The 14,570-nt window shown below is 36.5% G+C and overlaps 1 protein-coding gene across 4 annotated transcripts in view; it reads right to left on the reverse strand.

Moving 5' to 3' along the window:
- The window catches only part of LOC114053672 (DNA-dependent protein kinase catalytic subunit-like), a 167,918-nt gene that overhangs the window by 15,335 nt on the left and 138,013 nt on the right, over window positions 1-14,570 (reverse strand). For all 4 annotated transcript variants that reach the window (XM_027876779.1, XM_027876781.1, XM_027876780.1 and 1 more), the window contains 8 exons: window positions 13,996-14,170; window positions 12,825-13,015; window positions 8,176-8,356; window positions 7,330-7,490; window positions 3,686-3,897; window positions 2,357-2,444; window positions 1,867-2,010; window positions 357-561 (listed from right to left, as the gene is read on the reverse strand). In XM_027876779.1, coding sequence (XP_027732580.1) covers window positions 357-561; window positions 1,867-2,010; window positions 2,357-2,444; window positions 3,686-3,897; window positions 7,330-7,490; window positions 8,176-8,356; window positions 12,825-13,015; window positions 13,996-14,170 — 1,357 coding nt within the window. The remainder of the gene's footprint in view (window positions 1-356; window positions 562-1,866; window positions 2,011-2,356; window positions 2,445-3,685; window positions 3,898-7,329; window positions 7,491-8,175; window positions 8,357-12,824; window positions 13,016-13,995; window positions 14,171-14,570) is intronic.

The raw sequence follows: 14,570 nt of genomic DNA on the forward strand, positions 1-14,570 counted from the left end.
AAGATGGGAACAAAAGGAAGGCCAGAAGGAATCACAGACAGGACAGCTTTGAAAGTTATGTACTTAATTTATCATATATTTTTAAATAAAAGTAAGTTTTATATAATAGGGATTTGCACTTTCACATATAATCCTCTTATTCTACTCTGCTATGTCTATGAAAATGCTACTTAAGGTCAGGATTTTTAAAAAAAAGGAAACAAAACTTTAAAACAACAAAAACAAAGGGAACTAAAAATTGCTTCTATTCAGGCAGCACAGAAATTCAGTTCACTTTAACACACACTTACGATCTTAATACATATAGGGAATTAATATGTGTATCCAGCACCTAAAAAACAGAATAGTTAACCTACCAGGAACCTCTAGCTCATTCCTCAAGAATTCTACTTTGAAGTTGCTCATCCAGGGTGAGCATTCTTTAAGATTCCCAGGGGGTCTGGAGTCTTCCTTCATTTTATCAAGTAAAGCCGTAGCAATGCTGTTGAAGTCACTGAATTTCATAACTAGTATCTTTGAACCTCTTTTTCCAAAGTATTTGTCAAACTCTTTTCCATAGGTCTGAAAATAAAAATTTACCTTAAACATTAATGTTCAATTCAAGGCTGGAAAAAATGCCACAGATAATTAGTTGTATTATACACATTTTCAATATAATAATAACATTCTTACAATTACCCATAATCACCTTCCACCTCTTAGAATCCCTAGTTCCCTTCAAAATTCATTTCAAGTAGACTCTACTCCATTAGAATTTTTCTGATGCCCTCCCTCTTGCTGCTAGTATTTCTCCCAATACTATCTGGTATTTGCATGTGTGTGTATCCACACATCAGACTATACTTGACTTTTCTTTCCTATGTCATACACATACATGCATGCATATAAACATATGTATATATGCACATACACATCTATACACATACATGTGTGTATATTCTATAAATGTATATAAATATGTATGATATAGGAAAGAAATTCAGGCATAGTCTGACATGCTCTCCACATTTTGGGAGATTGTATGTCAAAGGATTGAAAGGAATGATAAGGAGGGCTCCCACGTACTAAAATTATGCAGATATTTTCCAGTACGGATAGCAAGATCTAAAAAAATGATTTCTGAGCACAGAATGGGAAATAATTACAATGAGGAGAAAAGAGCCGGAAGAGGCTGACGAGGATGCACAGAGCACTTACTGACCAACTCAGATTTTCCAAAGCCAAACAGGAAAGAGAGAAGGGCAGGAAAGGAATTCATAATAAATTCAAAAGTGTGACATCTCAAAATAAACTAGGGCTAATGAGAAAAGTGAGAGAAAAGAAAAAGGGTTTGTTTGGTTTTTTGTTTTATTTTTATTTATTTGAAGGCAAAGAGAAGGATCAAAAAAGAGACTGCGTAATGGCTGGGTAGATGGCATGATGATAATTAATGAGAATTTGTGTGCAAGTATTATTATCTTTACTTTAAAAACAAGGAAACTGAGGCCCAGAGATTTTAAGAGACTTGTCCATGGTCAAACAGCGAGAGGTGGAGCCAATATTCAACCAGAAGTCTGGTGACATCAAGTCTAAAGCTCTTCCCACAGCACTACCCTGCCTCCTAAATCACATATAACTATGGAGTTGAGAAACCAAACTTGGGATACAGAAGGCAAATGATAGCTTTGTGGTACTTCCTAACAATCAACCTATAACATATGCCATCCCATATAATAAAAGAAAACAACAGAAATGAACATGTGCTGAAGAAAGAATCTAACGTGAAGGAAATCTGGGAAGTTGACAGACTTAATTTTTAGCTTAAATTATCATTGAGAATCTCATAAAAAGATATATCATTGAATTGAATGAACTTTACATACGTACCTGAATAAACTTCTTTCTAAAGGCCCCAAGGCCAGGAACCCCTGGGTTTCCTAAGATTGCATACATTTCTTCATACATTTTTTCAAGTTTTTTTTTATTTACAGGGGTTTGCATCAATTCACTTCTGACATTATCAACCCAGTCCTATATGGAAAAAAGAAGTAGAGGGAGGAGAAATACTAAATTATAAAGCACACATTTTACTTGATTTCTCTTGTTTTGAGTCTATGTTCTACAATAGCTATAAACAGGATCACATATAATAATAACAATAATAACCATATGCTTAATGGCACTGAAGAAATGGTTATAGAACACTCTAAAAAGTTACAAAATTAGGAGGAAGGAGGAAGAAAAGTGGGCACTTACAACTACCTCACTGGTTCTGGGCATCCTTGAGTGAAGTAATACCTTACTCTCCCTACACCACCCCCAATGTATGCAACTCAGCTGGGCAGCCACAATACATACTACTATTGTTTCTTTTTACCTTAAAGAGTAATTCAGGATTAGAGAGCTGCTCTAAGGCATTAATAAAATCTTGAACCACTCCTCCTTGATCCAATTTACTTTTTATCCTATGAAAGAAGAAATTGCCAAGTTTAGGAAGGTAAGTGTCCTCTCAGGATCAGTCTATTTGCTGTAAACATCAGATTCTTGTTTTCAATCTAACAATGTTACACTACAGGAGAGAATAAAGCAAAATATTTTCTGTAACAGCAGAAAAATGTACAAGGTTCTTCTTTAGCCAAAATTTACCTTAGCATTTTGGTTTCTGGAAGCTAAAAACTGAGATCTTCTTGAAAATTGATTGTGGCTTCTTCTGATCTATGCAATTTGGTATTTATAATTTGTCTCTAAATTTGTACTGTGAAAAAAATCACCCTCATTAGCAATTTCCACCCCCCCTCCCCTTTTTAAAAATAACTTGTTTTTGGTTGTTCAGAAGAAAAGACTGTGAGGTGGGCAGGTAGTAGGCAGGAGCAGATGGTGCTCCAGCCCAGCCACGCACAACATCCTTACTCTGCATATATCCCCTTCTTTTTTTTTTAAACACTGTCACCGTCCTGGTTCAGCCCCAATCACCTCACACCTGTGGTGTCACAAAAGCCTGCTGGTTAGTCCGGCTCCCTCAAGGCTCTTCCCAGGCCAGTCAACCCTCTACTCGGTGGCCCAACTCTTCATCCTCTAGTCTTCTTTTAAAATTACAAGTAATCAAATAAGTCACCTGGTGATAAAAAGCTTAACTCTCAGGAGCTAAAATATGATGGAGTTTAAAAAAGTAACTTAGTGATAAAATAACTACTGTTAGCAGCTCAACTGGCTTCCTTCAGAGACAGACAGAAGGAAGAATACTGAAGCTTCACGCTGATAAGCTGCTGAGAGGCCTTTCCGCTGAATGTGAACGGTTTCAGGTACTAACTTCAAAAACGACCCCATCTAATCTGTCTTATCCACAATATGACTATCAAGGACTTGGGATGAAATGCCATAATTTGGGAAGAATCTGGAGAGACTAAAGGAGAAATTTTAAGGTATGGGAGGAGAGGAGACTCTTTTAGATAAAGGAGAGAAACCACACAAGAAAAATCATCTCTGGCATGGAAAAATTCAATAGTTCTCTATTAATCTGACATTGTGCATTCTGCAGCAGGCTGTGCAATATTCTTGGTCACCTAAATTTTCTACATGCTACTTTTATTACATCAATTGCACAGCAAACAACATTTTGTAAACAGGATAAGATTTGTTTATTTTACCAAGCCCGTTATCTTTAACTGTCTCTAGGATTTTATCAGAAAATTATTTGTTACATCACCTTGACACAAACTCCTTCTCCTTGTGACCAGCAGAAGTATCTTTAAAGGAATAGTTTTCACTGCTTATCATAAAAGGATAGACGATAGCCTGAGGATAGTTATCAGCAATCTCTGCTACGGTGTGCTGCACGGCCACTGCTTCTTCTTTATCGAGCAAGGCCATCATTTGGCTGATCCAACCAATGAACTGCCAGCAGGGAATGGATGGCATCTAAAACACACACAAAGCTGATACTAAAATAATTTCTGTAATAATCTTGGGAAACAACAAAATATAACCCTTCACTATTTTAATACTTATCTTTAAGGAAAGCAAGTTTCTATTTCTCCACTGAAACCACATTAATATGCTATTTGTTTAAATGTTGATGACAACAAAAACAATATTCTGTTTTTAATAATAATAATAACAAACATTTATATGGCGCTTGTCTGCAAACGCAACAGAGAGGGTGCCAAAAAATGTTTGAAAATATTCAAACCTTCAACTCAAAAAAAATCATCATACAGAAATATTAAATGTCAACATAGTATTGTGTACTTATTTCAATACTCAAAGAATTTACTTCATCAGGGTAGAATAGTATTCTTTCTAATGATACACATTACAATTCTTGTATGTACTAGTAGACTTTAAGAATTGCTGTTAACATTGTACATACTAACAGCAATATTGTTTGAAGAATAATTATAAATGACTAGGCTATAAATATTCAAATCAACTACAAAGGCCCATGAAGGAAGATGCTATCCACCCCCAGAGAAAGAACTGATAAACAGAAGTATGCATAATATAGTTACACACACACACACACACACACACACACACACACACACACACACACCCCCCAACCATACTGTATCAGATGGTAGCCTTCTCTAGTGGTGGGGGGAGTTCAGAACTTAAAATGTAACAAAAAATAAATTAAATTAATTTTTTAAAAAAATTGCTGTGGGGGGGCAGCTAGGTGGCACAGTGGATAGAACACCAGCCCTAGATTCAGGAGGACCCAAGTTCAAATCCGGCCTCAGACACATAACACTCAGTAGCTGTGTGACCCTGGGCAAATCACTTAACCCCCACTGCCCAACCAAAAAACAAAAACAAACAAACAAACAAACAAAAATTGCTGTGGCTAAAAAAATTCATCACCCTACGGCCAACTTGGTGAGCATAGGCTGGTCTCTAAATGGCAGATATGCAATCCATTATCATGCCCATACTCCCAGGCTTTCAAGGACCCATTAGAGCTCCTATTCTGCTGAAAATGCCTCTGAAAACTCAGGGTCACTTCTATGCCATGAAGAGGCAACAGAGCAGGGCTTTAATGGAGGAGACTGTGCTCCTGAAATACACCTCTTTAAAGATCACAGCTACAGATCTGTTTCAGAATTCAATGTGTAAGCCTCGTGTTTTCCAATGAAAGATACATATAATCATAGAATTTTAGAACTGAAGAGTAACTAGCTCATATAGTAAGCCCTATAATTTCACAGATAATAAAACTAAGGGCCAGAGAGGTAAAGACACTTGCCAAAATTTAAGAACGTTACTAGCTAGTGACAAAGCTAGGTCTCGGACCAAGGACTCCTAACCTTCTAGCCAATGCTCTCCTTCCACTATATGGTATTGGCCCTTCTCTACTATAACAGTAAAACCTTTATGAAATTACCACCTAAAACTCAATATATGAGGGCAGATTTTATTTATGCAAACTGTTTTCTTCTCCTTGCTTTGTCAGCTTACTGGTCATTAGCATTTTCCTCAGATCCAAAGCAAAGCAAGGAATAAAAGATGTAACTCAGATTCATCAAGTTTAGAAGACATTGGTGAATTCCCCAGTTCCTACCAGAGCCCGCCCTACATTGCTGATACTGTACATGACACACTTCAACTATGTGCAGCTACACCCCTCAAATTCTCTCCCACTGCAGGACATGACTTGTACTCCTGAACTGACTGTCCACGCTGTTCTTCAGAAGACAGAGCAAGGAGGAGGAAATAAGGTGGAAAAGACCTAGGACCACTAGTGTGGTCTTTGATGGAGAAATCCTCTCTCTGTGTTCCCTGCAGTTGAACATAACTGACAGGCAAACAGATATAAAAAATGGTCATGGTGGTAGCAACAGTAGCCTCTGAACCATGCCTCCCTGCCAAAGGACCTCTGCCACTAACTGGCAGTCATCGGCCACTGCGGATGAAAACCCTACTTTTAAACATCCATTTCCTTGGGGTCACAAGACTTTAATGGCAATATCTTATCCTATTACCAGCTTTCGTGGGAATAAAAGGAGAAACTTCACATTTTCATTTCTGTGAGATTCACAATAGATAATCTCTAAGCTACCTTATAGCATTAAAATGCAACAACCCCATGATTCTTCCGTGCCACCCATCCCTTCTGCCCACCAGTCATGTTTAACAGGAAGTGCCGGATTTCTCTAGTGTGTACTGCACAGGTTTTCAAATAATTTGTTTTATACTTATGTATACATGTACACACACATGTACACACATGTATGATTTTATTTAAATGTAAATTAAAGATTGATAAAAAATTATAAATGTTTATAATCTGTTGACTGGGAGAAAGGGAAAGGGAATAAGCATTTATATAGTACCTACTACATGCCAGGCACTGTCCTAGGCACTTCATAAATATTTTCTCATTTGAGTCTCACAATTCTGCAAAGTAAGTAATATTACGATCCCCATTTTACAGTTGAAAAAACTGAAGCAAACAGAGATTAAATTGCCCAGGTTCCCACAGGTAGCGTCTGAGGCTGGATTTGAACTCAGGTCTTCCTGATTCCAGGCCCAGCAGTCTATCCATTGTGCCGCCTAGCTGCCTACATTTAGTAACTGATTATATTTAATACTGTTGACTATTAATCATATTAGAAATATATGCCAAGCTCATCATGTTCAAGAGATAGGATGAATTAAATGAAAGTGTAAAAGACTATAATTTTTATTATGAAATCTTTCCTGATCCTACAGCTCAAAGGATGCTCTCCTATCTTGACTCTTCATAGAACACTTTGTAAATCTCCTTTGCCTCACTACCTCCCACCCCTCCATCATACCCTACCTTATATCATACTTATCTATGTACAGGTCATATCCCTCACAGTAAAATATAGACTCCTTAAGGACAGGGACAGAATCATTTATCTTTATATCTCTAGCACTCAACACAATGCCTTTGACAGAAAAGATGCTTAATAATGTTTGTTGCAATGACAATTTATTCAATCTATTTTTTTTTAAACAGTGATTCCCATGTATATAGTACAAATTATAATTTAACTACAAGGAACAACTGTCTGATCTTTGGGTAGTTCAGTTTTTATAGAAAATTCATGTCCCAGTCCCCAAAACACCCACAATTTTACTCTTTTTGGTTTGTTTTCAGACACATTGTTCCCTTAACACCCACAGGGAAAACAAGGCAAATATGGTCACTTATTTATTTTACAGTAACACGAATTAAATATTTTTATGAAACCAGAACGAAACTAAGCAAAAACAGACATTTATTAGGAAATGCTACTAAATAATCACTACCATATGAATAGATTTAAATATAAATGGGACTGTTTTCAAATAAAGTTCACTATGTTAAGAAAAGGACTTGCTGACCTCTTTTGTCATTAGGCCCAAGGTCTCTTCTGGATACCGTTCTAGAATTTGAAGCAGTCGAGGAAACTTTAGCCTGGCTTCTTTAGAGTTTAATTTTAAGGCTTTTAACATCTTGTCCACCACAAGTGCAGGATATGTTCGCAGCTCCACAGTATCAACAACTATCAAAATGACATAATCAAGAAAACATGTTACCAAAAACCTACTCTTCAACGTATTTTTATCTTTGTTCAGAGAATGACAAACACGACTGAAGACAAAACCCTCTCTCCTTGTGCCACACTTTGGTGTCCCTTCTTCTCTCATCACTTCTTTTGACCAGTAAACATCAGAAACATTTTTGGACTTTGAGGAAGAGGTTTTATCTCAAAATGAAATCTTCTCAGTTAGATTATCCATCCTGCATGAAACATTATGAAGTCCTGGGCAGGGAACATAAGGAGCATCTGCTGGTTATGGAATTTGTTCCAGGAGTGAGATGCAGACCACATGAGTCACAGCCACAAGTGAAAATATGAAAGTTTAAACCATGCAAATGGAAAGATAACAGGACAGTGGAATCTATTCAAATGCAGACATTCTGGCTGAGGATGTCATGACCACTTTGAAAACTGGTAAGCTTGACACAGAACTTTTGCCCTTATTTTCTGGTATAACCAATCAATCAACAAGCATGTGCTAAACACCTAAATGCCAAGCACAACACTCCACTTAAATATTACTTTATCTTCTATACACAGAGTAACTGTCAAAGAAAGCTATCTACTTTTTGCCTAATTTCCCACCTGATAAACATCATGTTTGGCAAGAAGACCATTTAATATATTTCTCCAGATTCTCTCTCACCTGATGCACTTTCCTCCTCTTTACGGAGATGTTTGTCACAGAAATCTACCAAGGTCATGTAAGCGTCGATGACTCCAGTTACATCAATGTGCTCCATAGTGTGAGGCTGGACCTCTTCTTCAGCTCTTCTTGCAGCTTTAAAAAGATATTCAAATGCTTTTTTGTGCAGACCTCCAATAATCTAGAATTCAACCATAACAAGAAACAATCTAGATGTGCAACTGTGAAACTTAGAAAAAAATAACTATTTTCTACTAACAATGAGAAGAGGTTCATTTATGGTGTACTCTTTGACAACAAAAGTCATGCATTAAGATGATGATTGGAGACCTGAAAAAGATTTAACAAACATCCAGCCTGAAGGACTTCTTACTGAGTGACCTATGGTCAAGTTCCAGCAAAGGAGGACAGCTCCTGTCACGTGCAAGCCTCTGTTCTTCATAGAAGACTGCTGTCCTGTTGTCCATTAAGTGTGGAGGAAAAGAGCTAAAAACAAAGACTGCTTAGCTAAAAGACATGGAAACAAAACCAAAATAAACCCACTCATATGGTAAATGAAAAACTAGATGAAACATACAAATTGTCTTTGCATCCCATTTGTAAATTCAACCCCACTGACTAGTATAGATTTAGAGTAAAATTCTAATTTGAAGTAAATTTGCACCAGTACCAATAAAATAGCTTTATCAACAAAATTTTTCACAACTAGGTTCCATTCCATAAAAGTCAACCAACATTTTTGTGCTTACTATGAACATGGTACTGTGATGGGCTCTTCAGCTACAAAGACAAAATAAAAAATGGTCTTTACCTTAAAATGGTATATGTTTTACCAGGAGGGTAAAACATGTGAACACATAAGTATATATATATATGATAATCTGAGGAAAGAAAAAGCACTAAAAAAAAAACAAAAAACCTAGGGTGTCAAGAAAGGCTTCCCATAGGAGGTAGTACATGAACTGAACCTTGGAGGAAGCTGGGGATTCTAAGATGAGGGAAAAATTCCAGGGACAGGGGCAGCCTGCACAAACACACAGAAGCAATTTTAGGGAACAGCACATCGGCTAATTTGGCTGGAATGTAGAGTGTGTGAAGGGAAGTAATATGAAATAAGCTTGGACTGGGAAAGAACTTTTACAACCATTGTCTCTGATAAGTCTAATTTATAAGAGTACAAGTCATTCCCCAATTGATAAATGGTCAAAGATTATGAACAGGCAGTTTTCAGATGAAGAAATTAAAGCTATCTATAGTCATATGAAAAAATGCTGTAAATCACTATTAATTAAAGAAATGCAAATCAAAATAACTCTGAAGTACCACATCACACCTGTCAGATTGGCTAACATGACAAAACAGGAAAAGGATAAATGTTGGAAAAGATGTAGGAAAATTGGAACATTAATGCATCCCTGGTGGAGTTGTGAACTGATCCAACCATTTTGGAGAACAATTTGGAACTATACCCAAATGTGCATACCCTTTGACCCAGCAGTAACACTTGTAGGGCTATATCCCAAAGAGATCATAAAAATGGGAAAAGGACTCGTGTGTACAAAAATATTTATAGCAGCTCTTTCTGTGGTGGCAAAGAATTGGAAATTGAGGGAATGCCCATCAACTGGGAAATGGCTGAACAAGTTGTGGTATATGAATGTAATGGAATACTACTGTGCTATAAGAAATGATGGGCAGGCAGATTTCAGAAAAACCTAGAAAGACTTGTATGGACTAATGCTGAGTGAAGTGAGCAGAAACAGGAATAATAGACATGTTGTGCGATGATTAACTTTGATAGACAGCTCTTCTCAGCAATGCAAGGATCTAAGACATCTCCAAAAGTCTCATGATGGAAAATGCTAACCACATCCTTCTTTCCCTTCTGTTTTGTTTTGTTTCTTCTTTCTTGTGGTTCCTCCTATTGGTTCCAATTCTTCTTTACAACAAGACTAACGTGAAAATATGTTTAATAGGAATGTATATGTATAGCCTGTATCAGATTAAATGCCATCTTGAGGAGGGAAGGGGAGAAAATTTAAAACTCAAAAGCTTATGGAAGTGAATGCTGAAAACTAAAAATAAATTAATTTTAAAAACTAAAAATAAAAGAGAAAGATTGAAAATGTGATAAATGTAGAAAAGCATGGAAAGACACATAAGAACTGATACAAAGTAAAGTATTACCAAGGAAACAATATATACAATGACTACAAAAATATAAATGTAAAAAAATTATAAAATAATATAAATTAATGTTGCAAATTACAATGAATAAGCTTGTCCCCAAAGAAGAAATATGAGAAGACAAATCTTCCCACTCCTTTCAAGGGTTAGAGGATCCATAGTAGGGGAATATCTCATATGTCATCAGGTATTGTTTTTTTTAATGTATTGATCAGTTTTGCTGATCTCTCACTCTCTCTCTCTTTCCTTTTAATCTTTGTTATATGGGATGACTCTCTAGATGGGAAGAAGGGATATAATACAGACAGAAATTTAGGTTATGTAATAACATATATCAATAAAAATGTACTTTTAAAAAGAAAAAAAAATAAACTTGGGTAGGGGAGGGAGGAAAAGAGAAACAGAGAAAAAGAGAGAGGGAAAGAAAGGCAGACAACAGAAACAGAGAGTCAGACAGGTGGAGAGACAGAGACCTAGGAATCCAGAGAGAAGGCTACGGCAATAGCTGAGGTGAGCAGTGAGGAAGGTCTGACTGATGGTGATATCCACACGAGTGGAGAAAAGATGATGGATATGAGATTGACTGGCAAGGTAGTCTGATTGTGGTGGCACAGACCTGTATTCTCCGCGATAGTGGAGGGTTGAGGTTCAGGGATAACTTGCATTTCTGAGCTGACACACAGTAGGGTTAAGCCAATCAGGTGTCTACACTAAGCCTGGCACCGATACAACAGGCTTGCTTAAGGTCAGGTAATATGATTCAGGTCAGAAATGGAGCAATTCAAAGCTTTTGTGCCAATCAGTAGTGGAATTGGGAATGTGAGTGGCTGCTGCACTTCTAGCTGGGATGAAATAAGGAGACATCTTAAAAAAAAAGTAGCTCCATTATGGAGGAATTATCTAAATTAGGGATTAACTTGGTTAAGACAATTTTAAAACTTTTCTTAAAAAAATTTTGATAACTATATTACAATATAATTGGCTTCCTTTGTAATCTTAAGTACTTTATTTTATGTATTTAAAAATGTTATTCTGAAAAGGTTCATAGGCTTCATAAGAATGCCAAATGGGTCCATGACACAAAAAAAGTTATCCCTGGTCTAAGGTGAGTCACCACTTAAAAGTTCAACTTTTATACCAAAAATTCCAAGTGTCTATAGAAACAATACACAGATATATGCTGATTTCCATTTATGGAACTTTAAGAGATAAGTTTCAGAACTAAAATTTTGATCCATAATTGTTATATTGGACTTCACTCAAATATAATTTCCTTAATTACAACAAAGAAGTGTCATACTTTAAACGTTCAAATTCCGGCAGAATCAGCTGCTACTGCATGACCCACAACTTGTGTTAAACAAAAGCAAAAGAAATTTTTGCTGTTCATTTTGTTAGTCTTTTTTTCATGGTGTTCCACTTCCCCCCAACACCAAAGTTATGGGTGACTAAGAAGTACATTTAGAAAACACTTGTTAGTTTGTCCTTCATTCTTGAAGAGGACCAATGACATCTGGAAGGTGATGTCCTGATTTTCAAGTGAATTGGATTTAAATGAGGCAGGGCTGTGCAAATTCACCAGCCTCACTCTCTCTCTGCCATCTGGGTCCAGTGTCAAGATATAGATCAGGACGACTGGAGCCGGCCCTGGATGCAGCAGGAGACCTTGGCCTTTTTAAGTTAAGGCCCTTCCCAGGTCTCAGGTTGACTGAGGCAACATCCATTCAGTAATTAAGGCTAGGTTAACAAATGAGGCAAAAAATGGCCTCTTTTACCTAGTCCAAAAAAAAAAAAAATCAACCTGGGAGGTGAAGACCCTCAGGGTTTCTGGACAAAATGGAAACAACTGCTGTTTACATTCACTCTGGGCCATCAGGGCCCAAACAATAACTAAGTAAGGCTTGGGCTGGGACCTACTGTTGATGGGGCCACCTCCAGTCATCCCAGATGGCTCAAGAGGAGACAGTGAGGCTGGTGACTTTGCACAGCCCTGTCTCACTTAAATCCAATTCACGTGCAAGTCATGGCATTGCCTTCTTCATGTCATGGTCCTCTTCAAGAAACAAAGGGCAAACAAAATCCTGTGAGTAGTAGTAGCTTCCCTACTGGTGACCCAACTGGCCAGTTCCAATTGGTCAACACAGCTCCTTCCTTCTTTCCTTCTCTTCCTTTTTCTTTTCTCTCTGTCCACATATGGTATCATAGCCTCACCTATGGGTGCTCTGCCCAAAATATAAATTATGATTGCTGAAACTTCACAAGATATCTTGGGGTTTATGGACTAGATTTCTTTCTTAAGGATCATGCCTTAAACCCAAATCATTCTGGCTCTCACTGACTGGCCAACAAGAGAAAACACTTAGTGACATTGACCTATACCATTCTATTATAGCAAGCAACTTAAATTCATGTATGTATATAGTATTAAAACATTAAACATTCAATTTCCCACCATTATTTACCTTCTCTGCATCCTCAGAACTGGCTCCAGAAAGCTCTAAAACTTTTTTAGCTTTACTTTCTTCAATTTGGGCAAGACAAGCTGGCTCACTACTGAGTGAGCTAGCCATGATGTTGTAAGTGATACCCAGGAGAATGTTTTCATTACGGAAAGTCAGATTATTCTTGCTCTGGTGGCTTGATATGTTCTCATCTGGTGGATCACACACCAAAAAAAAAAGAAAGAAAAATTTTTTTAAGCAAATGAACCCCATAAATTTTAAATAATTCTGTAAGATGCAAAAATTGTTTTAAAGAACTATTCAAAATAAGATTGGTTTAAAAAATGAGATAATATTAAATAAGGCTGCCTTCCAGAAAAGGGTAAGGACTGTTTTCATAGTGATTGATAAATTACTTCTCAGGGAGGTGAAATTTTTCCATCAGCAATAACTGTATCAAAATCCAGAGAAACAAATCCCTTAAATTTAAAAATTACCCTATAATAAAAAATAATACAATTTTCATTTCATCAGCTCAAACTAGTTATTAAGCGATAAATTATATTTGTTGTAAAGATTCCTTAAAAGTAACATAAAATCACAGATGAAAATATTACCAAATTAATTGAGTTGGGGCACATGTGGAAGCAGACATAGAAGTAATAATTATGAGTATTCTACAAGATTGGACATAAATAGTTGTAAAGCAGGCAGTCATGGCAAAAGCAATTTTTTCCGTTCTCTGTTCCATAGGCCATATTATTAAATATTCTAAAGCTAAAAGGAGAAGTTAATTCCCCAAAGGGGAATTTGGTTTTAAAATAATACTTTCTTCTGAGAAGTTTAAAGTGCTCAGTAGTAATATCAAAGTGAGACCCACAACATTTTTAGGAAGAAGGAAAAAATTCTATGACTCTCATTTCATAAAGAGATTCATGTTCTAAAAGTCATCCTGAACCTGCTCCCTTTGCTCCAAATTTTCTTCTCTTTTCTCCAGAAAAGTCAATTTTCACCTGGTTTTAGAGAATGTCTAAAAACTAAGTTCTTAATTGTCAAACATCATATGAAAGAAAAAAGTTTCTGATAAAAAATGTAATGTGAAGGAATAACTATATTCCATAGAGGTGTAAAAAAAACAAACAAACCCCAAAACAAAACAAAAGATAGGTCTTGTGCAGCAGAATATAAATACCCAGTAACGAGACTGTTTTCAGAACTGTAAGAATCTGCTCAGAACTACTCTGTGTCTGACTGCGGCTGTGGCTGAATCGACAGTAGCTGTGAATCCATTTCACCAACCAGTCTTCTCTTGTTTTAGATTCTCTATGCAGTTCCTTTAATAATTTCATGGCAACTGAAAAGTTGTTCTGTAAAAAAACAAAAAGCATTATAATTCATTGTATAAACAATGCAATTTGATGACTATACAACAAATTACTATGTGAAAAGAATTGTGAAAGGCTGAAGGAATTAATTAAAAATGCTATAATTTCCTCACAGAACCTGCAATCTAGTAGCGGAAGAGTACGTATTCCAATAATTGGACAGCTATGTCTCCGCACAAACGATGGATCCCATGAAATTATACCAAGTCTTAGAATTTAAACTATTTAAAGTTTTAACTATGTAAAAAATGGTAATGGGTTCCATTCCATTGGAAATATGTGGTATGAAATCAGTATGACAGGACTCATTATTCACAACAATCAGGACCTAGCAGTATTACACATTAGAAGAAGTCAGAGGGGTCTGTGAGATTTAAGGAAG

This window comes from Vombatus ursinus, unplaced genomic scaffold, assembly GCF_900497805.2.
Source record: "Vombatus ursinus unplaced genomic scaffold, bare-nosed wombat genome assembly UNPS02014812.1, whole genome shotgun sequence".
NCBI lineage: Eukaryota > Metazoa > Chordata > Mammalia > Diprotodontia > Vombatidae > Vombatus > Vombatus ursinus.